Source organism: Engystomops pustulosus, chromosome 11 (assembly GCF_040894005.1).
Source record: "Engystomops pustulosus chromosome 11, aEngPut4.maternal, whole genome shotgun sequence".
Taxonomy (NCBI): Eukaryota; Metazoa; Chordata; class Amphibia; order Anura; family Leptodactylidae; genus Engystomops; species Engystomops pustulosus.
Window position 1 is genome coordinate 17,020,646 of NC_092421.1, and position 22,078 is coordinate 17,042,723.

At 42.6% G+C, this 22,078-nt stretch overlaps 1 protein-coding gene across 1 annotated transcript in view; it reads left to right on the top strand.

The window, feature by feature from the left end:
* Positions 1 to 22,078, top strand: part of PCDH15 (protocadherin related 15) — a 934,666-nt gene that overhangs the window by 547,966 nt on the left and 364,622 nt on the right. The window contains exon 13 of the mRNA XM_072131129.1: positions 21,517 to 21,651. Coding sequence (XP_071987230.1) covers positions 21,517 to 21,651 — 135 coding nt within the window. The remainder of the gene's footprint in view (positions 1 to 21,516; positions 21,652 to 22,078) is intronic.

The window sequence follows — 22,078 nt, forward strand, 5'->3', positions numbered from 1 at the left end:
AGCGGGGAAATATTCCAAAGGCAGTGTAAATGGTGAAAAAACGCATTTGTGCCATTTTCTTGTGGGCTTGGATTTTACGGCTTTCAATGAGCGCCCCAAATGACATGTCTACTTTATTCTTTGGGTTGGTACGATTACGGGGATACCAAATTTGTATAGGTTTTATAATGTTTTCATACATTTACAAAAATTATTTTTATTTTGCCATTTTCTGGCGCTAATAACTTTTTTATACTTTTTGTACGACCTTTTGATCACTTTTTATAGATTTTTTTATATTTTTCAAAATGGCAAAAAAGTGCCATTTCCGACTTTGGGCACTATTTTCAGTTACGGGGTTAAACGCATTGAAAAACCGTATATATATAACCGTAAATATATTTTGGTAGATCAGGCATTTTCGGACGCGTCGATACTTAATGTGTTTAGGGTTTTTACTGTTTATTTATATTTATGTCAGTTCTAGGGAAAGGGGGGTGATTTGAATTTTTAGGTTTTTTTATTATAATTTTTTTAAAACTTTTATTTTTACTATTTTTCAGACTCCCTAGGGTACTTTTAACACTTGGTTGTCTGATCGATCCTATCATATACTGCCATACTACAGTATGGCAGTACATGGGGATTTTCCTCCTCCTTCATTACAATGTGCTATCAGCACATTGTAATGAAGGGGTTAAAATTAAATAGCCTCAGGTCTTCGGAAGACCCGAGGCTACCATGGAGACGGTTCGTCGCTCCCTGATGACGTCACGGGGAGCGACGATCCTAGGCAAGATGGCGGCGCCCATGCGCCGATCGAGGGCTCCATGCAGCGGGACCCGGCCGCCGTCACTAACCAGTTAAAGATGTTCAAGCTATGTCCTGCTGTAGTTGGAGCACCACCTTCTATACCATGGTTACAGTATCCATTGATCGTGCTGTGTCCACACGCTTTAAAGAAAGAAGTGCATAACGGAAGACATATTAATTGTTGCCTGGTTCGTTTTGTTGTAAAAGCTTTAAGAAAGTAACACAATATGAAATGTTAATAAATTTCTGCTGTCTTTCAAAAACAGTGCTTTACACGTGGTATTATTTTTAGAGGCAGCAATTTGTACCATGACTAACTACTTTATCTTTTTACATTAAAACAATATCTAATACATAAAGCTGAGTGTATGTAGATAGGTAGGTATATATGTATGTACATCCGCCAAAGGAATTGCATCTGTTGTGTTTACAATCACCAAGTTTTGCACAGCTGCTCTCTATGACTCAGGGAACATCATAGGCTGGGTTTCACCCTTCGCTTTCCAAAATACATTTATTGACCACCATGTACAGGAGCCATTGTCTGCTGCTGCTGTGGCAGTTATAAGCTGAGCCATGATTGGTTGCTATTCTGCCACTGATCATTAATATGAGCTTTGATTGGTAATTGAAGGCAATGAGTGTAAGACAGCTTATGTGTGAGGTAATATGGATAGAGGCATTAAAAAAAACTAGTCTGGGTTGAATATTGCAAAGAACTATTTTTCATACATACATAAATATCTGGATGATGTTGATTTGTAAACATTGAAATGTGGCATACTGAAAAAGAAGTGCACATAATACAAAAACTAAAATGTATTATTATCAGAGGCCGGGTTCACATTGCATTTGATTTGTGCTTTGAATAGCAAGTGAAACAAAGTGGTTTGGTCCAATTGCATATGCAATCCCTTCCCCATTGTGTTTAACTTGCGTTTTAAAAAGCAATTCAAGGCCACCTTGTGAATGTGACCTAAGGGGTGATACCCTCTACACAAAAAAGAAAACAAAGAAAGAATTTTAGACAAGTTAGCATGTGGCTTAAATGTTTGCTGGGGCTCGCTTTGTGCTGTATTAGAGAAAATAAATAAAATCAGAGTTAAATTCAATTTTAGCAAAGATATTTTGTTAGAAAAGATGCGTGGCACCCAATTAAGTATGAAATGGGCAGTTGTAACCTGCCAATGATCATAAACATGGCAGAGGTCATCTCTACCAAACATTCGGGGTTCAGGTTCCCTTGGACCAGAACATCTGTAACAAGCAGTGGTTTGGACAGGGATCTGGACTTTGATTCAGCGAGATTGCAAGGCCACTACCTCTTGTGCTGGTCCCAGTGTGGAAAGCAGAGACACAAGTACGTGGTATCAAGGGGTCAGGCAGAGTGGGTAGTCCAAGTCAGTCAGAGTCGAGGCAGGAAGCATACAAGCAGAAACGTAAACAAGACGAGGGTTGTGGCAGGCAGGACAGGTTCAGAATACAAGCCGGGGTCAGATACCAGAGAACACGGAGCAGAAACTAAGTCAGGCGACGAACCTGGGACACACATGGGAAGGGAAACAGACAGCATACAGTTGGAACAGACTAAAAACCTCGCTCAGTCACAGAGAATAGGGCATGCTGGACTATATGATAGGAAGTGCATGCTGATAGGCTGGGACAGACTTACTGGGAAAAGTCCTGCTCCTTTAAGAAGGAGAGAGAGGCAACACCCACTCATTAAAGAGAACCTGTCACCAGGGACCTCATTTTCACTAAAGACAGGTTGCAGAAGCTTATTACACCTGCAGTGCAAAAATGCCTCTCTTCCTTTTCTAAGCATTTGCATTACACTATAATGTGTTATAACTTACCTTGTACCCTGACAAAATCCTGGGGTAATCACAGGGGCTGTGCTTTAGTTTGGATGCATTTCAAAAAACAACATGTCTGTGCTACTCACTCCTCAGCTCTTGGCCTCCACCTTTGTACACCTGTACAGCTCCTCCTCCTGTTCCTTCACGGAGCTCGCAGCCTGGTGAGATGACATCCGTGAGGGTGGGAGGAGCAATACAGCGGTTTCAGAAAATTATGAAGAAATGCTCCGGCACCAGCTCACCCTGAGGTGGTGCAAGGTATTTCAGGGTTATAACTACCATTTTAAAGTGGTAGGTTTCCTTTAAAGTGAACCTGTTACCAATTTTTAGATGGTATCAGGTTCCAAAAGCCTATGCTATGCTGTATATAAAAATGCATGTTGGCATTCTGAATAATGTAATACTTTACATAAGCTTAATTCACATGCCTGCCAGCAGCATGAGGTTAGTCCCAGGGAGGAACAGCTGCAGCCTGTGTGTGCCTGTGTTTCGTCATGCTTTTCTGCTCTACTGCCACCCTGCCTGCTCAATGCATATAGCAGGTAGTGGGAAGGGGTGAGGGAGCTGCATGAGTGTGAAGGGGAAGAGACTGACATAGGCACATACAGGCTTCAGCTACCCCCTGAGGACTGCACAAGCTGCTGGGAGCCAGGTAATGTGAATTAAGCTTCTGTAAACTACTGAAATTATCCAGAATTCTAACAGAGGAATTCTTAAATCCGCATAGCATAGGCCAGCGATGGTGAACCTTTTAGAAACCGAGTGCCCAAACTACAATCAAGACCCACTTATTTATCGCAAAGTGCCAACACAGAAATGTAATTTGTGATTTATACTCCCTGCTCTGTCACAGCTTTCATTCATACCAGCACCCTGAGGACACCAATAAAGCAGAAAATAGAAGAAATTTGGATGATCATTGTAGCTTCCCTCCATGGTCCCATAAACAGGAAGAATTGTCAGGGCCGGAGCAGGAGCTACACTGATAATCCAGATCTGTCCACACCTTCCCACTCCCCCAGTAGTCCCAGGTAGTCCTGTCACTTTAAAATAGCTCTGTGCACAGCAAGTCCTGGGCTGTCTGGGACTGCAGGTAGATACCTGGAGTCCTCTCTGGTGATGGCCTGAGTGCCCACAGAAAGGGCTCCGAGTGCCACCTCTGGCACCAGTGCCATAGGTTCGCCACCACTGGCATAGGCTATTGGAAGCTGTCACTAGCTAAAAATGACATTCTTAAATGCTGCTGGCCAGCGGCATTTAACCCCTTTGTGCACCACAATGTACTATAAGGTTGTGCTGTGGGGGTGTATAGAGAGAGCTTACGGGCTGAGCGCTCTGCACATACATGGGGGGGTTAGCTCTATAACACAGCTGATATTTGTCTATAAATGGCGTGGTCAGTGGTGGCACTGATTGCGGGAGTTAACCTGTTAAGGGCTGTGGTCAAACCTATGGCAGGCTATTTAAGATCAGCAGTAAAATTGCAGGATACTGCAATACATGAGCAATCAGACCCTAAATAATATTTAGTAGTAAAAAAGCTGAAACACAAAAATGAAACCAGGTGTAAATGGTGGGGGTCCTGGGTTTGGTCACTGAACCTAAACCCAAATTTTGATGGGTCTGCTCATCACTAGCCATTTGTTATATGAATTTTACAAGAAGTCTATAAAATTATAAGCATAAAATATTAAATGTTTTCTTAAGCAGATAGAATTTTTTTAAGCTTAAAGGACATCTACCATGGCATTTACTGATGATAGACTGCCCTAATGTTCTTGGGGGTACGTAGGGGTTGGTACCATACTTCTTGGAACCTAAGCAAGCAAGCAAGTGAGTTAGGGAAGTCTACCATCAGTAAATGTAATGGTAGTTGTCCATCAAAATAAGCTGGTAAAACTACACAGGGCTTGTCTTACTTTCATGGACCAACTTTGTAGGGTAGGCTATGTTTGAGAAGCTTTTCTCAGTCATGAAGACTAAATTTATTTTGACTGAATACAGTCCAGTGACTTTGACAATGTCAAAAATGTATACATTTATTTAACTTCTGGTTTTCACCTGCAACTGGGCCATCCATGGTGGCAGATGTTTGATCAGACCCAGCAGCTCTAATTAATTCCTTACAGACTCGGCGGTCACACTCCCTGATATTTTGACAGAATACATTCCAGGGTTGTCCAGTTTTCGCAAATAAATGTTATTGTTTGGATAATGAAAATTAACACAATTTTTTAAATATATCTTCAGTAATTATCATGGGGTTTTTTTTTAGATCTCTGCTTGCTGACATTCTATAGGAAGTTTGATTGTTTACTTCCTGTGGATAAATACTAGTCACTGATCATGTGATGTCACAGAGGTGAATGGCACAGAGAGTAATCAGAGCCATGTGTTGTAACGAGCCGTGCACTTGTGTGACATCACATGACCAGGGTCATAAGGAGCCGGGCACCTGTGTGACATCACATGACCACCAACCAGTTTTTATCCACAAGAAGTAAACAATGAAGCTTTCTATAGAATGACAAGAACAGAACTTGAAACCTATACAGACAGTCCCCAGGTTACATACAAGATAGGGTCCATAGGTTTGTTCTTAAGTTGAATTTGGATGTAAGTCAAAACTGTATTTTTTTTTTCAGAGTTTCAAAATTTTGGGCTGTAATGGGACCAAGGATCATCAATAAAGCTTCATTGCAGACACTTTACAGATGATTATTGCAGTCTGGGGCTATAGTAAAGCATCTAGAGAGCTTCACCAGAGGTCACAGTGGACAGAGGGGTCCTTCTTTAACTAGGGGTGTCTGTAAGTTGGGTGCCCTTAAGTAAGGGACCGCCTGTATATTAGAAGATTGTATAACTTTTCATTATACAAACAATAAACTTTATTTGCTAAAATTGGGCCAGCACTTTCAGCATGAGCAAAAAATATATATACAGTTTGATAGTTTGTTTTAAGAAACCATGGGGAATGATAAAATGACTTTACATACACAAGAAAATGAACTAGTTGTTTGATTGCAGCATAGTAAGGCAATTAACATAATTATGCGTTATATAAAATATTGAGCACAAGGAAAACATTTTACCATGTCATTATATTTCATCACATTACTTAATAGATCTCAAATGCTGTCATCTTGATTACAATTTCAGAGATCATTAGTTAACGAAGAGTTGAGGCAAAATTGTGAGTACTCATCTATTGGAAGTTTGTCAAATCCTCTACCCGCTTTTTGTCTCAGAAATCAATTCATTAAAATTAATTGGGGTGGTTGGCATAATATGAAGTGGGAAACTAAGGATGCTCTTGGTAACTGAATAAATGGAGCCAGTTAATATTTTAAAAGCACATATTCAATTAATGTAACAATGTGTCGAAATGGTGCAAACTTTTAGGTTTAGAGATTAATGATTAGTGTTAAGCTTTATATTTTAAAAGTAAAGTTAATGGATTGCAAATTTAAATGCCAACCTTTACCTCACAGATTAAGATTCTTTTCCGACTACTGCAAATATCTATAAATCAGGGCCCAAAGGCAGCCTGCTATGTGAATCTGTATATTAGCATGGTATCCCATGCTAATCGCGGGAGCAGGACCGGGTCTCCGGGTGTCAGAGGCAGCTAGAGAAGGGAGAAGCGGTTTATTACTGCTTCTTCCTTCACCGATCCTCACAGCACCGCGCTGAAGCAACGTAATGCAAAGACGTGGAGAGTGACCGCCGGGTCTGTAAGGGATTAATCAGAACTGCTGGGTCTGATCAGAGCAAGTCCAGCTCTGATCACACATATGCCACCATGGAGGGTCATTTACCTCTACAACTGGGGTTCTTATAGATGCCCCAGTTATAGGTGAAAACCCGAAGTTAATAAAAAAAATTGGGAAAAAAATACATGTTTTTATTTCCAAATTTAAAATCCTCTGCTACACTATAAGTAAACTATAAGTAAACATCTCCATAGTCTTTCCATTTGCCCCCCTTCCCCCAGACTATACATATTATATAACAAAACAACTGTCACACACTAGGGAATTAACATATATAATGGTCATTTTAAGTTAATTTAAAACTGAAAAAATGTATGATTTGTAACAAATGATAGGTTATGAAGCACGATGTTCCCTAGCTAAATTTTGAGACAAATTAACCTCTGCCACATCAGATAATGAAATAAGCACCTAGTCGCTAGACAAATAGTTTGATAGATGGCAGCACACGATGATAACACCAACTTCCCTCAGGAACACCCTCTGTAGTCAAACACGGGTACTTATTGAACCGCCCTCGTAGGTTTTGCAGAGCTGTTCAGGATTTTCATTGGTTCTCCTCTAGGGATCTCTTTGCCAATCTAATTAGTAAGTGGTCTGTATTTCTTTATTGTATCCCTTTTTTTTTGTTTTTATGTATGTCTAATTCATCACTTTTGTATCCTATAAACATTGTGCCTTATTGCATACTAAAATCTTACAAAACCAATTTCCCTTCAAAAGAGGAGGGAATTTATTAATTGGAACCTGAACATAGTACTAAACCCTGGTGGATGGGATTCTCAATTATATATTTTTAAACACCAATAGTCGCACGGCTTGCGACCAAAGATACTCTATATCCACCAGGGTTAGAGTTAAAATGTAACTTTTATTGATTTAATTTTTAAGAACCAAAAAAGACACATTAAAAAGTGTGCAAACAGGTAAACATGTGGGAAAGTGCTGGAGCTAAGGGGCTTATAAATTCAACAATAAGCATGTGACTGTACCGGGGGTAGAGTGGTTTTGTGCAGTAAGTGTGTGGTATGTCAGTGATTCTAATGTGTTTGATTTCCTTAACAGTATTGGGTGCTAGGGGAGTAGAATCTAGTGTAAATATGCCATCTTGCGTAGGTAGGCTTTATGCCCTAAATTGTGAGACTCCCTAGTGCAGGTGCACCCTATGATTGAACTTGAGAGTGGGGCTTCATCACACTATACATTACAAAAAAAAAAATTCTCAAATTTTTGTGTCTTTAAACCCACAAAAGAACTAAAAATAAAAAAAGGTACTCTTAACTTTTTATTTTTATTATCCATGTCACGAAAAAAAATGCAGCAAAATCTTTTACAGTATAGCACAAAAAAAGGAAGCCATGTCCCTTAGACCCATAAGTATTAAAATTATTTATAAATGGTCAGTGAAGCCTTTTATGGCTGGGTCGGAAAGGGGTTAAACACATATAACATAGTAAAAAATAAAGTTATGATAAATCAGCACCAAAAACAACAAAGAAAGTTCACTATGATAAATGAACCCCAATATATCTTTTGTGACAAATTACCGTGTCTGTTCACCCAATAATAGAGTCTCCCAATTCAAGCGGAGTGGAGCGGTTAATCTCATGGTTTCCAGATGCCAAATCTTGCTGCAACAGCACTCCAAGATGAGTGCTATGACTTCTTCAAAGTCTACCAAGAACAGCACCATAAGTCACAGGCCTCTCACCTTACAACCATTTCAAATACCAATTAGATGGCTACAGGCTGTTATATTCCCACCATTCTGATGTGTATCACCTATCCTAAGAATAAATGTTTGTAGCTACCACTGAGGCAAGTTTACTGAAAGCAAAGTTATAATGGAGTTCATAAGGATGTGTCTTGTTAAAAATTACACTAAGAAGAATGATAAATAATAAAATAAGTAGTCATTCATCTCTCTAATTTACCCCATCTTGTTTGTCCTCTACATCTTGGTCCCTATGAACATATCGGATATGACTGCTCAACGTGCCTCTGGCCACAATTTCCCAATGTCACCACTGATTGGCTGAGCAGTTATTTCCTGTGTGTGAGAGGAACCAGGAAGTAGAAAGCATGGTACTCTGGTGGCGTAGGCTATCAATATACACAATGTCCTGGAAAACTCTTTAATATTTAAATATTAGAGATGAGCGAACACTAAAATGCTCGGGTACTCGTTATTCGAGACGAACTTTTCCCGATGCTCGAGTGCTCGTCTCGAATAACGAACCCCATTGAAGTCAATGGGAGACTCGAGCATTTTTCAAGGGGACCAAGGCTCTGCACAGGGAAGCTTGGCCAAACACCTGGGAACCTCAGAAAAGGATGGAAACACCACGGAAATGGACAGGAAACAGCAGGGGCAGCATGCATGGATGCCTCTGAGGCTGCATAATCGCAACATTATGCCAAAATTATGGGCAACAGCATGGCCATGACAGAGTGACAGAATGAAGCTAGATAGCATCTAAAACATCCAATAATTGACCCTGACACTATAGGGGACGGCATGCAGAGGCAGCGGCAGCAGGCTAGAGAGTGTCATGGCGACATACCCTAAATGGACTCAGGCTTCAAACCAATGGGTGGCAGAGAGGAACCAAAGGAGGTGAGCAAGAAGCGCTCAAATAATATCGGTACATGATAAAAGTTTGCCAGTATATTTTGTGGATTACACAGCAGGGTGGCGACAAAGTTAACATGGAAGCCATGAAAACAACCCAAAATTCTGCCTGACACAGCTCGTTTGATAAGGGGACCATGTATGGAGGCAGTGAACTAGTAGTAGATTAAAGGTGCTGCAGTTAAAACTATGTTAGTTGGATCTTGGGATGGAGCTGGCGCTCTGCAGCCAGGCGAGCTTTCGCCAATCCAAGCCCCTGTCTCTAGGCTACTCCCCAAACAGCACTTCTAAGAACCTTTTGTATAAGATCAAGTGTAGTAGCGTTCTTATAAGTTTGGGATATGGCGGGTGAGGGGAATGTAAACAGCTGCGCAAGAAGCGCTGAAATAATATCGGTTAATCATAAAAGTTTGCCAGTATATTTTGTGGATAACACAGCAGGGTGGCGACAAAGTTAACAACTTTGATGTGGAATCCATGAAAACAACCCAAATTTCTGCCTGACACACCTCGTTTGATAAGGGGAGGATGTATGAAGGCAGCTATATGGACGACTTTTGGAGGTAGCAATGGAGACAACGTGTGGAGGCTGCTATGGAGACAATTTAATTTGGATAGTGCCTGTATGTGGCAGTCCCAAAAAGTTTTCAAACCAGAGGAGCAGGTAGGTGTCCCTCCAGAAAAATGGAATAGATTGAGTGCATGTATGTGGCAGTCCCAAAAAGTTTTCAAACCAGAGGAGCAGGTAGGTGGCCCTCCAGAAAAATGGAATAGATTGAGTGCCTGTATGTGGCAGTCCCAAAAAGTTTTCAAACCAGAGGAGCAGGTAGGTGTCCCTCCAGAAAAATGGAATAGATTGAGTGCCTGTATGTGGCAGTCCCAAAAATGTTTCAAACCAGAGGAGCAGGTAGGTGGCCCTCCAGTAAAATGGAATAGATTGAGTGCCTGTATGTGGCAGTCCCAAAAAGTTTTCAAACCAGAGGAGCAGGTAGGTGTCCCTCCAGAAAAATGGAATAGATTGAGTGCCTGTATGTGGCAGTCCCAAAAATGTTTCAAACCAGAGGAGCAGGTAGGTGGCCCTCCAGTAAAATGGAATAGATTGAGTGCCTGTATGTGGCAGTCCCAAAAAGTTTTCAAACCAGAGGAGCAGGTAGGTGTCCCTCCAGAAAAATGCAATAGATTGAGTGCCTGTATGTGGCAGTCCCAAAAATTTTTCAAACCAGAGGAGCAGGTAGGTGGCCCTCCAGTAAAATGGAATAGATTGAGTGCCTGTATGTGGCAGTCCCAAAAAGTTTTCAAACCAGAGGAGCAGGTAGGTGTCCCTCCAGAAAAATGGAATAGATTGAGTGCCTGTATGTGGCAGTCCCAAAAATTTTTCAAACCAGAGGAGCAGGTAGGTGGCCCTCCAGTAAAATGGAATAGATTGAGTGCCTGTATGTGGCAGTCCCAAAAATTTTTTAAATCAGAGGACCGGGTAGGTGGCCCTCCAGAAAAATTAAATGCATAAAGTACTATAGCAAGAGCCAGTGGGCCCTGTCAAAAAATAGCCAGTTTCCTCTGCTTTACTGTACAAAGAGGAGGAGAAGGAGGAAAATGAGGAGGAGGAGGAGTGGATCAATTATTCAGGTTGAGCTTCCTTCACCTGGTGGAGATTGGAAATTCTGAGAAATCCAGCCTTTATTCATTTTAATAAGCGTCAGCCTGTCAGCGCTGTCAGTCGACAGGCGTGTACGCTTATCTGTGATGATGCCACCAGCTGCACTGAAAACCCGCTCGGACAAGACGCTAGCGGCAGGGCAGGCAAGAACCTCCAAGGCGTACAGCGCCAGTTCGTGCCACATGTCCAGCTTTGAAACCCAGTAGTTGTAGGGAGCTGTGTGATCATTTAGGACGATGGTATGGTCAGCTACGTACTCCCTCACCATCTTTCTGTAAAGATCAGCCCTACTCTGCCGAGACTGGGGACAGGTGACAGTGTCTTGCTGGGGTGACATAAAGCTGGCAAAAGCCTTGTAAAGCGTACCCTTGCCAGTGCTGGACAAGCTGCCTGCTCGCCTACTCTCCCTCGCTACTTGTCCCGCAGAACTACGCACTCTGCCGCTAGCGCTGTCAGAAGGGAAATACTGTTTCAGCTTGTGCACCAGGGCCTGCTGGTATTCATGCATTCTCACACTCCTTTCCTCTGCAGGGATGAGAGTGGAAAGATTTTGCTTGTACCGTGGGTCCAGGAGAGTGAACACCCAGTAATCGGTGCTGGAATAAATTCTTTGAACGCGAGGGTCACGGGATAGGCAGCCTAGCATGAAATCTGCCATATGCGCCAGAGTACCAACGCGTAAGAATTCACTCCCCTCACTGGCCTGACTGTCCATTTCCTCCTCCTCCAACTCCTCTTCTTCTGCCCATACACGCTGAACAGTGAAGGACTCAACAATGGTCCCCTCTTGTGTCTCGCCAACATTCTCCTCCTCTTCCTCCTCATCCTCCTCTACCTCCACCTCCTCCGATATGCGCTGAGAAACAGACCTGAGGGTGCTTTGGCTATCAACAAGGGAATCTTCTTCCCCCGTCTCTTGTGACGAGCGCAAAGCTTCCGACTTCATGCTGATCAGAGAGTTTTTCAACAGGCCAAGCAGCGGGATGGTGAGGCTGATGATGGCGGCATCGCCACTGACCATCTGTGTTGACTCCTCAAAGTCACTCAGCACCTGACAGATATCAGACATCCACGTCCACTCCTCATTGTAGACTTGAGGAAGCTGACTGACCTGACTACCAGTTCTGGTGGAAGTTGACATCTGGCAGTCTACAATCGCTCTGCGCTGCTGGTAAACTCTGGATAACATGGTCAGTGTTGAATTCCACCTCGTGGGCACGTCGCACAACAGTCGGTGAGCGGGCAGTTGGAGGCGGCGCTGCGCTGCCCTGAGAGTGGCAGCATCTGGGCTGGACTTCCTGAAATGCGCACAGATGCGGCGCACCTTCGTGAGCAAATCAGACAGATTGGGGTATGTCTTGAGGAAACGCTGAACTATCAGATTTAACACATGGGCCAGGCATGGCACATGTGTCAGTCTGCCGAGTTGCAGAGCCGCCACCAGGTTACGGCCGTTGTCACACACAACCATGCCTGGCTTCAGGTTCAGCGGTGCCAGCCACAGATCAGTCTGCGCCGTGATGCCCTGTAATAGCTCTTGGGCGGTGTGCCTTTTGTCGCCTAGGCTCAGCAGTTTGAGCACCGCCTGCTGTCGCTTAGCGACGGCACTGCTGCTGTGCCTAGAGCTACCGAGTGATGGCGCCGTGCCCACGGATGGTAGTTCGGAGGAGGAGGTGGAGGAGGGGTGGGAGGAGGAGGAGGCATAGTAGGCCTGAAACACCTGGACCGAGGTAGGCCCCGCAATCCTCGGCGTCGGCAGTATATGACCATCCCCAGGGTCAGACTCGGTCCCAGCCTCCACCAAGTTAACCCAATGTGCCGTCAGCGATATATAGTGGCCCTGCCCGGCAGCACTCGTCCACGTGTCCGTGGTCAGGTGGACCTTGTCAGAAACGGCGTTGGTCAGGGCACGGGTGATGTTGTCTGACACATGCTGGTGCAGGGCTGGGACGGCACATCAGGAAAAGTAGTGGCGGCTGGGGACCGAATACCGAGGGGCGGCCGCCGCCATGAGGTTGCGAAAGGCCTCGGTCTCTACTAGCCTATAGGGCAGCATCTCCAGGCTAAGCAATCTGGAGATGTGCACATTAAGGGCTTGGGCGTGCGGGTGGGTTGCACTATATTTGCGTTTCCGCTCCAGCGTCTGGGGTATGGAGAGCTGAACGCTGGTGGATGCTGTGGAGGATCGTGGAGGCGACGATGGGGTTTTTGTGGCAGGGTCCTGGGCAGGGGGCTGACTAGCAGCTGACACAGGGGAAGGAGCAGTGGTGTGCACGGCCGGAGGTGAACGGGCTTGTTGCCACTGAGTGGGGTGTTTAGCATTCATATGCCTGCGCATACTGGTGGAAGTTAAGCTAGTAGTGGTGGAACCCCTGCTGAGCCTGGTTTGGCAAATGTTGCACACCACAGTCCGTCGGTCATCCGGTGTTTCCTTAAAGAACCTCCAGACTTCTGAAGATCTAGCCCTCGCCGCAAGAGCCCTCACCACGGGAGCTTCACTAGTTGACACATTTGGCGCTGATGCACCAGCTCTGGCCCTGCCTCTCCGTCTGGCCCCACCACTGCCTCTTCCAACCTGTTCTGGTCGAGGACTCTCCTCCGTCTCAGAAGCACTGTGTTCACCCGGCCTCTCAACCCAGCTTGGGTCTGTCACCTCATCATCCTCCGATCCCTCAGTCTGCTCCCCCCTCGGACTTCCTGCCCTGACAACAACTTCCCCACTGTCTGACAACCGTGTCTCCTCATCGTCGGACACCTCTTTACACACTTCCACTACGTCAAGAAGGTCATCATCACCCACAGACTGTGACTGGTGGAAAACCTGGGCATCGGAAAATTGCTCAGCAGCAACCGGACAAGTGGTTTGTGACTGTGGGAAGGGTCCAGAAAACAGTTCCTCAGAGTATGCCGGTTCAAATGCCAAATTTTCCTGGGAGGGGGCAGACTGGGGGGGAGGAGGCTGAGGTGCAGGAGCTGGAGGAGCTGTTCGCACTGTTCTGGCCTCAACAGTGCTCTACCACGAGTCCCAGTAACTTCAGACATGAACCTAGGGAGTGTAGCTCTGCGGCGTTCCCCTGCTCCCTCATAAGCAGGTGGTGTCTCACCCCGGCCAGGACCACGGCCTCTGACCCCTGCAGTAGTTGGACGCCCACGTCCCCGCCCTCGTGCTCTACCCCTAGCCCTCGGGTTAAACATTTTTAAAATGAGAGTTATAGCTTTAATTTTTTTTAAACTTTTTTTTGTGTTTTTTTTTTGAGTTTTTTTTGTGTTTTTTTTTTGAGTTTTTAAAACCAAACAATGCTATCCTATTGCTATGGCTATTTTCTAGCCAAGTATGAAAGCACACTACTATGCCAGATGAGATGACACTGAGTTATTAAACAAAATAAACGTAAAATAAAAAAGGAAAAATGGCAGACTGTGCCTAATTGAAATCCAACCCCTAATAAATTTTCCCACTTCGGTCTTTGCAATGGATATGTGCGTCACTAAGCGCAAAACACAGCGGTCGCAAGTCTCACTACAAATTGCTCACAATTGGCTAGTAGATGCACTGCAGCAAGTACAGCCACCAGCAGATCAACCAGAAATCAAATATATAACGCTACTGTAGGCGTAAGCCGTTTGGATTCTCCTTTGGCTATTTTCTAGCCAAGTATGAAAGCACACTACTATGCCAGATGAGATGACGCTGAGTTATTAAACAAAATAAACGTAAAATAAAAAAGGACAAATGGCAGACTGTGCCTAATTGAAATCCAACCCCTACTAAATTTTCCCACTTCGGTCTTTGCAATGGATATGTGCGTCACTAAGCGCAAAACACAGCGGTCGCAAGTCTCACTACAAATTGCTCACAATTGGCTAGTAGATGCACTGCAGCAAGTACAGCCACCAGCAGATCAACCAGAAATCAAATATATAACGCTACTGTAGGCGTAAGCCGTTTGGATTCTCCTTTGGCTATTTTCTAGCCAAGTATGAAAGCACACTACTATGCCAGATGAGATGATGCTGAGTTATTAAACAAAATAAACGTAAAATAAAAAAGGACAAATGGCAGACTGTGCCTAATTGAAATCCAACCCCTACTAAATTTTCCCACTTCGGTCTTTGCAATGGATATGTGCGTCACTAAGCGCAAAACACAGCGGTCGCAAGTCTCACTACAAATTGCTCACAATTGGCTAGTAGATGCACTGCAGCAAGTACAGCCACCAGCAGATCAACCAGAAATCAAATATATAACGCTACTGTAGGCGTAAGCCGTTTGGATTCTCCTATGGCTATTTTCTAGCCAAGTATGAAAGCACACTACTATGCCAGATGAGATGACGCTGAGTTATTAAACAAAATAAACGTAAAATAAAAAAGGACAAATGGCAGACTGTGCCTAATTGAAATCCAACCCCTACTAAATTTTCCCACTTCGGTCTTTGCAATGGATATGTGCGTCACTAAGCGCAAAACACAGCGGTCGCAAGTCTCACTACAAATTGCTCACAATTGGCTAGTAGATGCACTGCAGCAAGTACAGCCACCAGCAGATCAACCAGAAATCAAATATATAACGCTACTGTAGGCGTAAGCTGTTTGGATTCTCCTATGGCTATTTTCTAGCCAAGTATGAAAGCACACTACTATGCCAGATGAGATGACACTGAGTTATTAAACAAAATAAACGTAAAATAAAAAAGGAAAAATGGCAGACTGTGCCTAATTGAAATCCAACCCCTACTAAATTTTCCCACTTTGGTGTTTGAGGTGGATATGTGTGCCACTAAGAGCTAAACACAACGGTAGCAAGTCCCCCTGCTAATTCCTCAAAAAATGGTACTAGATGCAAATAAAAAAAAAAAAAGTAGAACGTTATTGTAGCCCTAAGAAGGGCTGTTGGGTTCTTGGAGAATCACTCCTGCCTAACAGTAAGCTAATAGAACACCCTAACGCTTTCCCTGACCAGCAGCAGCTCTCTCCCTAGCGGCATCCAGACACAGAATGATCCGAGCAGCGCGGGCAGCGGCTAGTCTATCCCAGGGTCACCTGATCTGGCCAGCCAACCACTGCTATCGACGTGTAAGGGTACCACGTCATGCTGGGTGGAGTGCAGAGTCTCCTGGCTTGTGATTGGCTCTGTTTCTGGCCGCCAAAAAGCAAAACGGCGGGAGCTGCCATTTTCTCGAGCGGGCGAAGTATTCGTCCGAGCAACGAGCAGTTTCGAGTACGCTAATGCTCGAACGAGCATCAAGCTCGGACGAGCATGTTCGCTCATCTCTATTAAATATACATTTTATCCACTACAAGAATAGCTTCAGACAATTGTATGTATAAAATACTACAGTAAAGGTTATTTGTACCTTACAATAGAAATATGGTTAGTTTTGACATAAACCGTAAAATATGAATAATTGTGATACCCTTGGTGTTGCATAGTAGACTGTCACCATTCTGTTGTCCATACAGCTTTCGAGCAGTGATAATGTTCTGCAAGCAGTACAATACATTTATAATGAGGTATAGGCAGGGTCGGCTCCAGGTTTCAGTAGGCCCCTGGGCAACAGAACATCAGTGGGCAACAGAACATCAGTGGGCTACTTTGCAGTAAACTCAGGTGGTGGCATTAACAATTCAGAAACTAAAACAGTCTCATGTTCCCTTAAATATTCCCTAGTTTATCATCCCAAATAGCACCATCATGGTTATTTTAAATGAAGCCCCCCCCCCTCAACTCCTATAAATTCATTACAAACAGCCCCTCTCACGCCCATGGATACTTTATGTACAACCTTATGTGGGCCCCCCCCCCCAGCAATGGCGGGCCCCAACACATGCCCGGTTTGCCCAGTGCTGGTGCCGGCCCTGGGTATAGGTGTAAATGTAACTGGAGTAATACTTGTATTGTCCGTTCTAGCCAAATGTGCCAAAATTTGTCTTTTCGATGAGAGGTTATTCGAGGCCAATTGCAGGTGTATATAATACAACTGTGTACACAAGTAGTCGCTTAGGTCTGTGGACAAAAGAGTTTATTGAGTTATGTTATAGTGAGTACAATAATCTATAACTTTCAATTTCAAAGCCACAGTTTGACTCCATTTTTAATCCATTTCATCTCTATAACTTTTAATGACCTGCGATATTGTTTTGAGTTGGTAAGCGTCTTTAAGTAAATATGTCCCTCTCCACTATTTTAATGACTTTATTTCTGTTTTCATCTTTTAGTCTTTGGAGCGGATTACACCTGATATTTTCATTAATCCTCTCTCTCATTCTGATCCTTTGACTTAATAAGTTGCTTTATAATTTCAATTTAAGGTAAACTTATGTTCTTAAGTACAAATTAAACTCACTTCACAAAAAAGCCTCATATGTATTAGCCTTATAATGAATTATGCAGCAAAATTTGTTGGATCCTAAAGATATTGGAGCAGAAGTTTTTGTTGCAGTCGCCCATAACCGACTAGCTAAACTTCTGCTGCCAAATTTCACTATGTATACTAAAGTACGGTAGTTTGATATTAACGCAGGAAAAGAAGATGATTCTTGTCCCCAGAGCATGAAGTTGGATGGTGATCTATGTTCTATGCGCTATTGTGATACATTATACCATTTATATAATAGTTAATCAGTGAGAATTGATAAGCTATCAATTCTCTTAAGTAAAAACATAGTTTAGGAATCTATACTTTCCAGAAATAAGTTTCCTGTAAATGATCTTGGTGCACTAAAGGGTTGATTCTCCAGCTGAATACCTTTTTTAAAAAAATTATACCGCTCAGTGTCACCCCTTTATACAGAAAGCCAAATTTGTCCTTGGGAAAAATGATTATTGTGCCCAGTTACCACATTGAGGCTACGACTGAGGACAATGTTCTGTCCGAAATGCGTCTGTGAGACTATTTTCATCCTCACTTTCCCTAAATATTTTATGTGTTTTTAATGATTTCTTCACGCTTCTGTGGATACATGTTTTCATCATCATCCACTTTATAGACTACCTAAGCAGCACAAAAATTAGCAGCAATAGGATATAAACTGGTTAAGCCTAATAACCTGTGGCTGGGGCATAGCTGGACTAGCTATCCATTATTGTAATAATACATCATGGATATCTCTGATAATACTCCCTCTGGGGGAATAACAGGTATGTCTAAAAAGCTTAAAAGTCTTCTTGCGACTAAATCTTATCTACACAAGAAGCAGTCTTGTACATTTGACAAAGGGGCACTGTAGTCGAAATTCATCCTGTGACTCATGGGAATATAGAATAAAGTGACCACTCTGAATACTCAGCCTTGTTCATTGACACTGCTCCCCGTTACTCCTAAAACCTATCCAGATGATCAGCACCAGTGTGGCTACTGCATTGAGATGATCTCATGTAGTTGCAGCACCTAGCCATGTCAGCAATAGAATTGTACCCGTCAATTGCACAACTATGTTCGGTGAGCATTCAATCACCATCCACTAATTGTCTTTTTGTAAAAAAATCATGACCCTATGAGCGCTCCTTTTTAGCAAAGTGCTCTACACGATGCTGTTTGGGTTAAACTATTAGTTGCACTAGATAAATAATATGCTGAACCGTAGGGTTTATACCACCATAATCCTGAAGACCATGAGAACAAGGTGTCTGGTCCCATAAAAAAGGATTGCTGGTAGGACACGCGCTCAACCTGCTGGTCTAATTAATAGAAGGAACAGGACCCCCCATTCTTTTTATATTTCCAAGGTTCTAGTGGTCCAAGCCCCATGGTACATGTAGATAGGGAAGTTGTTACAACTTTGTTAAACTTGATGTCAAATTTCTGCAATTGGCAGTAACATTTTACCTCTTTCAAATAAAGCGACTTTGAAAGAAAAAAACAAACAATAGTTTTCAGTCACAAATTCCTGTAGGTGAAAAGGATTATACCCAACTAACAATTTTAACAGAGCAGTGTAATTTTTTCGCGTCTCCGTTCTGGGAAATTTCTTTCAAATCATAGCATGTATTTATATGTATGAGTGGGATGCTGCTATTGCAACAAATCTGTTTTGTTAAAAAATAAGCACAGAGACAACCCAGAGCCAGACAACAATAACTCTTTTCAGCCGAGAATGAAACACAGATTACATCAGGACAAGGAAACATTTAAGCTGTGAGACGTTTCCTTACCTATTCTAACACGGATAACATGTCTGGATCTCAATAAAGTAACTTAAATGGCAAAGTTTGATATGGTCCATGTGTTACGTTTCTACAGTAAATATCTCTCCCTGCTCTCAGCCAATTCTCCTCGTAGCTCTGTGCTCCAGCACTCAGACATGTGCTGCCAGGAGCACTAATTAATGTAGTGACAAAACACCTACACTTATGTCTCCCTCAGCTTTCCCTACACTTGTATATAAGCAAATAATCCACACAGACACAAGACCTCCCCCATCACCTCACACTCCACAGCAAGAAATGACAGGAGAGGAGAGATTCTTCAAGCTGTCCCCTCATGTGCTGTGATGAAGGTATAGATAGATTGGTTGGTAGATAGATAGATAGATAGATAGATAGTTACAGGGGCGTAACTTGAGGAGGTGCAGAGGGTGCATTCGCAACTGGGCCCAAGAGGCTTAGGGGCCCATAAGGTGTCACTTTCCCATATGAGAAGACTAGTACTAAACACCATACATTATAGTCGGGGGGCCTGGCACAGACTCTGCACTGGGGCCCCATCAGCTTCAAGTTATGCCACTGGATGGATAGATAGATAGGAAATACATAGATGGATAGGAAATAGATAGATAGACAAATATAGATATATAGATAGGTAGGATATACATAGATAAATATGACTAGATAATAAATGATTGATAGATATGGGGTAGATAAATACATAGATAGACGGCTACGGTGTCATTGGTCAGCAGCGCACCCTTGTGATGAGGTGACAGGAGGCAGATCCCACCCCTCCATCTTGCTGATTGTAGTTTTTTTAAGAGCTGGAAACCGTGGTTGGTATGGGACAAAAAAGGTACTAAATGAGGACCGAGAGGCAAAATACTTTAAGGAATAATTCCCAGGGACACCTGGAGAAGAATTATGTTTTTTAGGTTTTTTTTGCTCAGAATGAAGGTTACACTTTAAGCCAGACTAGCCATTGATGAAGGGCAAGCAACATGAAATAGCTAACAGCTGATAAATGACTACTTTGCCTTACATCCTAGTCCTTCAGCAAGGCCATCTCAAAGGGTTTGGACTTTGACTAATAGAATGACAACCACTAACAGGAGGCACAGATTTTAGTTCTTTTCAGGACTTTTTTTTTTTTTTATGCTACATAGGACCATATGATATTACACTCACATAATCTTGATTTTTTTTTCCCACTGCGAAATTATCACAAACTGCAGTAGTGACAATGAAGAATATGTGTACAACTTTATACAGTGTAGTTGAAACTAAAAAATTATCCATCTAGTGTAAACTGTAGACCACAAAACATAAAACTTTGTTTTCTTATGGCAAACAAACTAAAGTGTTTAGGAGCAGTAGTGAATTATAATAAATGTGCTTTGGTCGGTAGCCCGGGGCCCAAGCCTTCTAATGGGCCCATGACCACACAAACCACCCGCCAAATTTTATATTGGCAAAGACATTCACCCATGAAATCCTTGATCATCTGTTTTCTGCTCTCAATACACATATACACAAGAGCCATTTTAGGACGTTTGCAGGTTCTCCAAAGGTCCTGAAACTGCAGACATAAGAAGCTTGATTCTAGTACTTTATGTAGGAAGTGTATTCCAGACTTATAGGGGTTATAATATTCATACAGCCCAGGGCCCGTAGTAGGCTTAAACCGCCACTGTTTTGAAGAACATTGTGACAAGTGTATTAAAACATATGAAGTCTTTGGTTTCCCTTGCTCTTGCAAAACAAATCTATTCCTGCTATGAGCAAGCACAGACTTATTTTTCTATTAGTTTTTTGTACTGTAGTTCTATGTTACAAAACTGCTGAAATTGTCATGATAACCCCCTTTACTCCCTGAAGGGAAAGCTGAGTGACTGTTGTATCTGATAGTCAAGCGACCTACCACTAATCTGCCAGAAAAAAAGCTTATACAGGCAGTCCCCGAGTTACATACAAGATAGGGACTGTAGGTTTGTTCTTAAGTTGAATTTGTATGTAAGTCGGAACTGTATATTTTATGATTTTATCCCAGCCAGAACTTTTTTGGTCTCTGTGACAATTGGATTTGAAAAATGTTGGGTTGTCATAAGAATCAGAACACTAAAGCTATAGACACCATTGATAACTGTTACAGCTGATCACTGTGGCCTAGGACTAAAGCACATTAAATTACCAATATCCAGTGGTCAGTTTGTAACTAGGGGTCGTACGTAAGTCGAGTGTTCTTAAGTAGGGGACCGCCTGTACAGACATACAGTAGATGGCTTGCCAAAAAAATCTCTGAAATATTCATTGAGGATTTGAAAATAAATGCTCAGTTCATTACTACCAGTGTGAGAGTTACAAAGAGCAGATTGTCACGTAATTGTATTTTGTAAATACGTATATATCTCTTTAAAATATAATACTTTAGAATTGAATTAAAAAGAAAAAAGTTGAAGCAAATAAACCTTTTTCCTGTAAAGTTTTAAAATGTCATCAGATTGTTGTTCAGCACAAATGACTACTTGTAATTAAGATTTGGGAACATATTGTACATATCATAGCATTGTGTTCCCTGACATGAATATAATGCAATTACAGTTGATGCTTGGTTAACGATATTGTATTAATATGTATTTTTCTTTTCTTTATAGACAAAGGATCCTCAACTACAGCTATATTTAACAGACTACAGTACAATTTTTGCTGTCACGCAAACTGGAATTACTCGGCACCTAACGTTGCTCCAACCAGTTGACCGTGAACGTCAGCAGCTTTATAAATTTTCAGTGAGTATCATTTTTATCGTAAACTGGTGAGAATTTACAAATGCTAAATGGTTGGTCGTGGCTAGATTCAGACGCATTGAAATTAACTATAGTGAAAGGCACAGTCACATCCTGTTGTACAATCTGTAGTCCCTATGATTTGTAAAGCGCTACGGAAAATGATGGCGCTTTATAAATATATAAAGTTTTTCACAGCCGGAGATTTCACAGCTTAAGTTGTAGTAAATATAAATTCATATAATATAAACGATGTAAGAAGTAGGAGCAAAGTTGCACTCACCGGGGTAAAAGCAGAACTCTTTATTGCGGCATTAAATCCAGGACAGGGGGGATGCATGCCACGACTAGGCGACAGGCCGTTTCGCGCACAAAGCACTTTCTCAAGCCTCAGCTTTCCTCCTACTACTTACATCGTTTATGTGCTTTG